This window comes from Neolamprologus multifasciatus, chromosome 1 (genome assembly GCF_963576455.1).
Source record: "Neolamprologus multifasciatus chromosome 1, fNeoMul1.2, whole genome shotgun sequence".
Taxonomy (NCBI): Eukaryota; Metazoa; Chordata; class Actinopteri; order Cichliformes; family Cichlidae; genus Neolamprologus; species Neolamprologus multifasciatus.
Window position 1 is genome coordinate 38,816,497 of NC_140439.1, and position 10,000 is coordinate 38,826,496.

The following is a 10,000-nucleotide window of genomic DNA, read 5'->3' on the forward strand; positions in this document are numbered from 1 at the left end:
AAATAAAATAATAAATAAAATAAATAATAAATAAATAAAAAATAGACTAAAAGAGTAAAAGTTCCTCCTCACAGTTTACAAAGCATCTTGTTTTCCTCGACATCACATGACATGAGTTCATGTGTCTGCTTTTCTCTTCTCTTTAAGCATTTTGTCACATTTTCATGAGAAACTGGGAGCTAGCTGGACTCGTCCCGCCTTCCTGCACAACTTTATCAGTTTTGATTGGATCTCATCTCTCCACAATATTTTCATCTCATTTTTATTGGCCGACCAAAGTAAAACATTTCATCATCGTATTTTGGTGAGAAACAAAGGTCGGTGACAGAAAGTATTGGTCAGCAAAATGAAAAAAAAAACGTTTTCAGACACGTATCGCCAAACAGAGATGTTGCAGAGCGCCCTCTGGTGGACAAACTATGCAACATCAGCACTGATAGCATGGATGAAGAGTGTTTCTCCCACCTCTTCCTTACTTTTTACATTTTTAGTCATCAGTAATTTGAGATATTTCGCCAAATAACTAATATAAGCGACATATGTCGGTAACTTGTCCCAGCCTGTATTTGTGCGGCTGTGGTACAGCTTTCCTCTTCAGAATGGAAACTTGCAGTGTTTTACTTTTCTGGACACACAGATGCACAGAAGTCTTTAAAGGCCACAAGTTACACTCATTCTCAAATGCACCGACTCTCCACTGAAGCTGGGAGGTGTTCTCTGAAGGTCTCCTGTTGGTGCCCGACACGCTCTTGCAGGCGAATCACAGAGCTCTGCAGAAAAGTCTTTGATAGAAGGGATTCACTCCTTTCTAACAGACCTACAGAGACACCAGCGATCCGTACACTAGACTCACAAATGTCCTTACAGCAACACAATGCCGTCCTCAGCCTTTGTGAGTCTCTGGCACACGGCGGTGCAACAACAGCAACCCTGAGACGGCTCATCCAAGGCAAATCACTCCAAACAAGGTTCCTGTGTTTCATTAGGGACCATTTGTATGATATTTGTCAGCTGCAAGGCTTTCAAAACACAGCGTGCTCTCAAGTTCTTAACAAGATTTATGTGGTTGTGTCCAAAGCCCTGCACAGAGATGTCCTTATTAACCGCACTCAGAGCCAGATGGATCGCTTTCCTCCACCGCGCTGCGTCGCTGAATCAACCGGAGGAAAGAAATCTGCATATTACAGAAGTTATAGAAGAAGAATGGGGTCATTGTGTGTGTGTGTGTGTGTGTGTGTGTGTGTGTGTGTGTGTGTGTGTGTGTGAGAGAGACAGACACGGCTTAAGTCCAATGGTGTAAAAAGTAGAGAAATCCTCACAGAACAATTTACATTTTAAGTTGTTTTTTTCCCACAACAGCAAAATTAGCTCCTCATCAAAGCACACACACACACACACACACACACACGCACACACACACGCACACACCTGCAACATTAGACTAAAACCTCTTGCAGCACCAACACCTACGTCCAGCAGCCGAGCCGACGGCCGTGAAAGCTTTTGTGAGCTTTTAAAGAGAGTTTTTCACAGGAAAGGTCAGCTCTGTGCAGATGTAAGTGGATAATATGAATCGGGGTTTTAAAGTGTGCAAGTGCTCAACAAAAATAAAAGTGACAGCTGTGACTGAAAAAAACAAGCAAACACACTTTTGCTGCTCAAAAATCACAAAAACTGGTGATTTAAAGACGATCATAACAGATGCACAGGAGGATGTTTAAAGGTTTAATGTTTGCATTATTAGGGGCGTGGCCTCTTTGACTGACAGCGGCTGCTAGCTTCACCTGAACTGGAACTCTGCACCGTGTTTGGAGCCTATTGGAGCATTTTATCGACATCATGTGACCAATAATGTGGTTACCTGACATTTCTTTGATTTTATTGGCACTAATTACCAGGTGTGTGATTTGGGTCACACAGGTTACCTGCTCAGTTTACAATGTTTATGGTAAAACCAAAATATTCGCCCAAGAAAGCAAAGAAACAAAGGTCCAGTGATTCTCCAGCTCAGCTCAGCAGCATGTTCAATATATGTTTTCCACTCAGACACTCGGGAAAAATGCGCCTCAAAGACACAGGCGGGAAAACTACAGACAGCACGAGTCGGAAAACCAGGCTTAGGTGTAAAATAGAAACAACTAAAACTTTGGATGTCCAAGAAGACGAATCAAGTAAATCGTTTGTATCGGTCACTGTAACTCGACTAACTAACTAACGAGCTGAATCACGATGCTCGGTGATCGCAGCGCTGCCGCGCGCTTCAAACTGCTTCCCGTCTTCTCCATCTGTGACGGCTTCATCTGATCGTCATGGCGACTGAAAGATGGCGTCTTTAGATAAACTCAAATTAACCGTTTTGGGGATGCGTGGGGAATGCCCTCTGGGACCTGGTTGATGTGTCAGCCACACGAACGTGAACGCGGGACAGACGGCGAGCTGGGAAACGTGACAGCGCATTATTAACTGGTGGGAAAAACACAGGAAACACACTGCTGACAGTCAGATCTGCTCCCTGCAGCGCCGACGAGTAACAACTGCGGCGTGCATCAGTTAGCACACGCGGAGTGCCACGGCGAAGAAGACGGAGCCTCCAGTCCACCTGTCGCTCAGCCTGTGGCTTCTGATCCACTGGGGTAACGCCATCTGCTCTCACGCCAACGCTGAACACATCCACACGCAGCCTTAATCGGTTTATAGTTTATACACGAACACGCATCCCTGACACGGTGTAAGTTCTGACCCACAGAGGTGAGGCTGCAGTGACACCTGCGATCTGCTGCAGCTTCCTGTTTTTGATGCTTAAAAGAGAGACGCTCATTCAGAGTTAAGGTCGCACTGAAGCTGGGACCAATCACACGATCGTGTGAGGCGTTCGCAGCCGCAGAGCATCCAAGTAAAACCAGGCGTCAGACGTGAGGAGAAGAGAGCGTTGGGCTGAAGTCGAAAGGTCACCAGATCTGAGTGATTTTGGCATCAGGAGACCACAATGCTCATTTCTCCCAGGATCCCCTCGCAGCTCAGCGCCGTTCCCGAGGGCGTAACACGCTCAGGAGCCATGTTTACATGTTTCTTGAGGAATGAAGTTCATCCTGAGCTGCACCAACTTCTACTCTCTTCTATTCTAGAGCCGAATCTCTCTGTGACGAACTCGCCAACATCGGAGCGCATTATCAGAGGCGGGACTCACCCACAGCTCACAAAACTGCACTCGCGATACGACATCGTTGTGATTTTGCTGGTGTAGTGGTCTCTCTGTTTTTGTGTTATGACGTGTTTGTTTCTCTGGCCTGTGAGGAGCTCGCTGCATCATCCACACAAAGTAGGAGAACAGAAACGTATTCCATCCATGTCAGAAGCAACTACAGCTGACCTCCAGAAACACCAGCAAGACATGTCACATCTGATTGCTTCAGCCGGACCGGCTCTATGACGCACGCACAAACACGAGCGCTGTAAACGCCATCTGCATGCATGAACAGCCTGAACGCTGTCAGCTTCACTGACGATCAGCGGCTCAGTTCACGGCGTGCTGCACGCAGCAGAGAGGAGCAGGCGACTCACCTGGTCGTCGTATCTGTAGGTCAGGAAGTGATCCTCTGTGGCGTCCTCCATGAAGCTGCCCTGAGGTGAGAGCGCGAACTCTGGCAGGAACACTGCAGTCTGACTCTCTGAGCACTGACAACACACACACAGACACACACACAGAAAGATATCAGTGAATCTGTAAATCTGCAGTTCCTCCAGTGTCCAGCAGAGGCTCCACGTTTACAGTTCATAGAGAAAATAAACGTGTTTACGGGCGGATACACAAACAGATTGTTCTTGTTAGTGCTTAAAGTTGGGGGCGTGGCCTCTTTGACTGACAGGTGGATGGTGACACAGGTGTAGCTGCTAGCTTCCCCTGAGCTGGACCTCTGCACCGTGTTTGTGCTGTTGGAGCCTTTTAATGACGTCATGTGACCAATAACATGGCTGCTGTGAGGTCACTGCACTAACAGACCGTCCACAGTTTTGGTGAAATATATTTAAACCTTCGCTGCACAGGAAGTTTGAGTTTTTCCTGTGAGAAATCTGAGCACCGACTAAGGTTGTGATGTTGACTCTTGCGTGTGCTCAAACCGTTTGCTTCCTGTGTGCACAGGAACACGTGTGAGTGACCTCGCTGAACACATATCCAACCACTCTGAGACCGACTTCTCTAACAGGGGCATAAATCTGAGCCTGAGATACAATCTGCTCCTCATTGGTGTGAATTCATCTCCCTGCTCCTCTCTGCTCGCTCTTTATCAGTCCTGCTTTTACGCTTCAATATTCTTCATTACTTTGAAAGGCGAAAGTCTCGCGCTGGATCCTGAATGATAAGCCAAAGTCTGAGCAGGAGAGAGTGATAGTCGGTGTAACAGGGGTGGAGTCTGTGCTGCACACAGAGCAGATGGAAATAACTGGCGTGTGGCATTTACAGAGCTCCCTGGAGAGGAGGGGGGGGCAGTGAGACTGTGAGAGTGGGAGCTTCCAGGCCACTCGAACTGTACGAGAGCGAGACGATCCACTGTTGAGATTAGTGGGAGTGGCGTCTGCTGCAGGCTTTTAAAGCCACTTTAGAGACAGACGCAGCAGAAGAGCCACCGCTGTGCGTTTCCCCGAGGAGCCGGCGAGGACACGCCTTCATCACTCGCCAACCTCTCCGCTCACTTTCACACTAATCCACGTTCTCTTTCTTAACACAGCTGAGGAGATGTTTGCACAAGGTTCTGTATAGAAAAACAATGTGAATCCCTGTTTGAGAGTAAAAACTGTCCAAATACTTTCAGCTCTAATGACGCTGCGGTGACCACGTCAGCCGCCATCTTCAAAGACGACAGCAAAACAGCAAAAAGGCGGAGTCAGTCTGCGATCAGCCTGCTGCATGTTTGCCTCTGGATCAGGTCAACATGCTGTGTGATGGTGATTAACTGACTGCATCTAAATGAAGAGAAACTCAAACATCGCACGTGCACGTCAACGTATTTTAACGGTCAGTGCAAATTTTAAATCTTCCCGATGCAGCTGAGCCGCCGCCATCAAGTCATCGAAACGAGCCGTGGAGACCAAGAAACAAAGTCTCTGTAACCAAGCAACCAATTATTTTAACATATTCTTCATTTTACATAATCAAACAAATTTATTCTGTTATTAAAATCAGTAAATTTTCCAGATCCTGATCAAACGTCCGACTCGGACTGACGGTGTCTGCGTTCAGAAATCAGACTGTGACTGTTTGGAGATAGGCTGCCGCCCATCAGGTGACCTGTGACCTTTCAAAAACCGAGCTTGAAGACATGCTGACCCTCAGCCACTTAGCAGATACACCTGCGTGTCAATTTGAAGCTCCTACGTCGCCTCGTTCTCGACTTATCGCACACACACCGTGACGACACTGCCCGCCCGGCAGGGTGGCGAGAACGCGCGTCAGCCTTTTACAGCTGAGGGGTAAAAACCTCCAGAAGGTGAGAATGACGTCTGAATAGTTTTTGGGGGGTTGGTGTCAAAAAAACAAAAATACTGCAGCACATTAAAGGGCTCGAGCCTCATCCAGCGACGCCACGGTCGACACGTCAGCGTAATGCTGCCGTTCACTGATGTTTGTGAGCCTTTTCTCCCCTTTCAGTGTCTGATTAGCGACTGTACCAGAGATTACGTGACAGCTGTTGGTTCTGATTTATTGTTCCAATCAAGGTCGGCATGAGCAACACCGGTGGGCCCGACTGTCTCCCTGAAAGTGGCGTGATTTGTCATCCCAAACGAGGACTATCTCCATATTAGGCCACACACACACACACTGACAGAAAGTCGAGCTGTCCTGCTGTGAGTTACTGACTCGTAGCCGTGCAGCGTGGCATAGAGCCGCTCCTCTAATTGAGTTTACACACCAGTGGAAGGAGAGTGTCAGGACAGCCGTCACACTTGCAGCTCCCTGCGGCGGCGGGTTCACGCTGGATTGCCGGCTCACTTCAGAGGAGCCAGCGCTGGGATAATAACACAAGGAGGGCATCCGCCATCCCAAAGGGCTGACCCACTGTGCCAGAGGAGGCAGCTGCTGCACAGCGTGGCATGTTTGGTAAAGTCAGAAGTGAAACTCTCGTGCAGCAGGTCAGAAATCAACACTCGGGGGGTTGGAAGAGCAATCTGTTCGGCTTCAGCGGCTGACCTCAAATACTTAAGCTTCTGAGATGTTTTCAAGGTCAGGTCCTTTAAAAATGTATCATCCCAGCAACGCCAGCCTGTCCTCGCTAGATCAGGTTCTTAACTTTAATCATATGCAGAGCTGTCACGTGCACCGTTTACTGCTAACTGATAACATTCATGTCTCTGTGTGTTCTCATCCATCACTGAGAGCTTAGAAAACATGGAAGTGTTGTTCATAATAAGATATTCATCAGGTTTCTTTAAAAAGGACCTGAGATGTTCACTTGGCCTGTCTCTTTAAGGCCTTCTTTCCTCTGATTGGCTGCCCCTCGCCTGCTACTAAAAACATAAAATATTCTTCTTGAAACAAACTGATGATTACGGAGCCCCGCAGGGGACATGGGAGGGAAAAAAAATTAAGACGGACTTTTGCGGGATCTCGTAAAAGTTTTAGCCGCATTCTTCGGAGGCCGCCAGCTCGAAGCCGACCGGGAGGTCGAGGCACGATGTGCCGGGAAAGCGGTGTTCCTCCCGGCTGTAGTAGGTCTCGACCTCCCGTTAGCTTCGAGATGGTGGGTGTCAGATCTCCGAAAACGTCGGAGCACTTTTGCAAATATGTGATGTCTTGTAAACCGAGCAGGTATCTGATGTTTACACAACTACATTCACGCCTCAAAATATCTCAAAAATGTATTTTGTGACCCAGAAAGAGGAATATTACAACTAAGTAGCTGCCACCATTGTTTCCTCAGAGGCCTTCTTTCCTCTGATTGGCTGCCCCTCGCCTGCTACTAAAAATATAAAATATTCTTCCTGAAACAAACTGATGATAACGATGATGATGATAACGTTTTACTTTGGACATATAAAAGAAACAAACAAAAAAATGCAAATAAAATCAACATAAAATAAAATATCAACTCAATCATTAAGTCAGAAAAAGAACTTTTCTCCTTCTGCAAGTAAAATGTATTTATAAAGCACATTTAAACACAGCTTTTAAATACAACATGCTTTACAAAGCATTTATTTACCCAAACACACGCGTGTTAAAAAGTAAAAAATGGGCAGAATATTGAGTTAACAGGCCTAAACATAACAAATACGGACAGCAGGGTATGGGCAGAAATCTGTGCCATCAGAAACTGAATTTGAATAAGTTAAATGTGAATTTGAATTGCTAGGATTAAATCTGAATTGTAACTTGAATAAATGCTTTTACAAACTGAATATGAATTAGTCTAATTTGAAATTCAATTTATTGGTTTGAAAGTGATCATCACTAAATTGAAATTGAATTTTATATTTTGAAAATGAATTCATTTGCTTTGAAACTGTATTTTATCCTTTAAAAATTTAGCTCTCAAATAATTTCAGATTCACTTCTCACCATTCAGTTTCAGTTCTACAATTATGAATTAGACTATTCACTTTAGCTAAAGTTATTAAGTTAGCTAAAGAGTTGGGATGCTGTGTAAGACATAAATAAAGCTAAAACACAAAGGTTTGGACACCGTTTTGCATGTTTCCGTACTGTAGGGGTCTCTGCAAGCATACAGAGCTCTGAGAGGGTCCAAGATGACAACTTTGGGATTCTCCTAGAAACAGTCGATCATATTTGTTTGTCAAAGCTGAATCCAGGGCAAACTACGCTAAATTAGCGTTTTTAGCTAGCAGCTACAATAAGCATAAAAGTTACCTTACGGCTATCATTTGTTAACATGACGCTTGTTCTTATACATGTAATACATTTATTACCAACCTGAGAGTTTATCCGCTGCTCATTCGACATGACGAATGACTTCTGAAGTCTTAATTCAGCTCAAGATGCTGTAGATTCCTGTCAGTAACACTTTCGGTCCGCTAGTAAAACGTAAGCTGTATCCCAATTCAGGCGCTGTGTCCCAATTCAGGGTCTGCACGCTTGAAGTACGCATTTTAAGTACGGTTACGTCACCGCCACGCGACGACGGTTGTCCCAATTCGAAGTGTACTTCAAATGCATACTCCAAATGCGCCGTCGATTTCCCCAAATATCAAGCGTGGTCCGGTGCACGCTTCGTGGTCCCATATATCCCACAATTCATAGCGTGGCGGTGGGTGTGGATAATTTTGCCGCAAAATACGGCAGAAGGGAGCAGCCAAGAGTGAACTGTCAAAAGTAAGTACTGAATATAACGTCACTTATTTATGTGCGAATGTTTAATAAGGAAGAACATTAAAACATTGCTGTGGCCACATGTCGGCAAAGTTATGTGACACTAGTGATGTTTGTACTTTCAGCATTAACTTGGTTTTAAAGCCTCTACTTCTAAATATATATATAGTCGACCTTAATCTTACACAGAATCTGATGATTTTATGGATAATTAAAGTCAGTCATATATCCACAAACACAACAAGCTGAAAGTCAGTGATATATATATATATATATATATATATATATATATATATATATATATATATATATATATATATATATATATATATATATATGGTATGATATGATATATGTATCATAATAATCTGACAATACTATAATATTGGCCATATTATATTTACATTACCATAGTGAGATGACTTTAGTCTCATGAACAACATTAACTAATTATTATTTGCTAACTAATCTTAAATGACTGTTCAGTACAGAAATGAAGCCCAACAATCATGTTTTACAGTCCTGTGGTCTCAGCCTCAGATACTCAAATAATCAAAGTGATGTCAGAACAAAAATGAATGACCAACAAAACAATTTTCTCCTTCATTTATGTCACACAAAGCTGTATGTAACGTGTCTCGCGGTTAGTATCATGGTTGCTAGGCAACCTGAACAGCGCGACGAAGCATAGACCGTCCCATTTCACAAGCCTCTCACTTATAGTACGCATGTACGTAGTACGCGTAGTGCGCGTAGTGCGCGTACTTCAAGCGTGCAGACCCTGAAATGGGACATAGCCGTAGTTCTATTGATCTGCGCTTGAACCGGAACCGGATGTAAGTCCCACAAAACTGAATTTTGGAACTGAAACTGAATGGTGAGAAGTGAATCTGAAATTATTTGAGAGCTAAATTTTTAAAGGATAAAATACAGTTTCAAAGCAAATGAATTCATTTTCAAAACATAAAATTAAATTTCAATTTAGTGATGATCATTTTCAAACCAATAAATTGAATTTCAAATTAGGCTAATTCATATTCAGTTTGTAAAAGCATTTATTCAAGTTAAAATTCAGATTTAATCCTAGCAATTCAAATTCACATTTAACTTATTCAAATTCAGTTTCTGATGGCACAGATTTCTGCCCATAGCAGGGGACAGCTGAGAGATCAGTGGGCTGGAAAAGCCAGAGAGTAAAGGTGAGTTTTTTAGCCTCGACCTGAAAGCAGAAATGGACGGCGCTTCTTTTATGTCAAGCGGTAACTGATTCAAACCGTGGAGCAGCGACTTCAAAGGATCTGTCACCTTTTTGTTTGAGGCGTGACCTCGGCCCGTAGGACATGAGAGACCGAGAGCTGAATGACTCGGACCATTAACAGCCTTAAAAAGCAAAGAAAAATCTTCAAGTGAATTCTGAAATGGACAGAGAGCAAGTGCAGCGAGGCCGTATACAAAGCTCTGCTGCACCATCTGCAAACGAGCTAAAAGAGACGGACGTGTACGAACGGCACAGTAATTCACGGCACGGATGACCTTTTCCAGATCGTGGAAGATCACGAGTTTGGTGAAAACTAGCGAAGAATCCACTCATGAAGCTGAATAAATAAAATGAAAGTAGCATCATTGAGTGCACCACTGAAAGCTGCGTCATTCCTGCAGAAGGTGGATAACGCTGCA

General features: G+C 44.3%; 1 protein-coding gene across 4 annotated transcripts in view; it reads right to left on the reverse strand.

Annotated features, from left to right (window-relative positions):
* Positions 1–10,000, reverse strand: part of adamtsl3 (ADAMTS-like 3) — a 212,056-nt gene that overhangs the window by 180,318 nt on the left and 21,738 nt on the right. For 3 of the 4 annotated variants that reach the window (XM_085160442.1, XM_085160455.1, XM_085160451.1), the window contains exon 3: positions 3,562–3,675. In XM_085160442.1, coding sequence (XP_085016568.1) covers positions 3,562–3,675 — 114 coding nt within the window. Of the gene's footprint in view, positions 1–3,561; positions 3,676–7,927; positions 8,348–10,000 lie in introns of those variants that run through there. The other variant, XM_085160456.1, reaches the window with a different exon arrangement.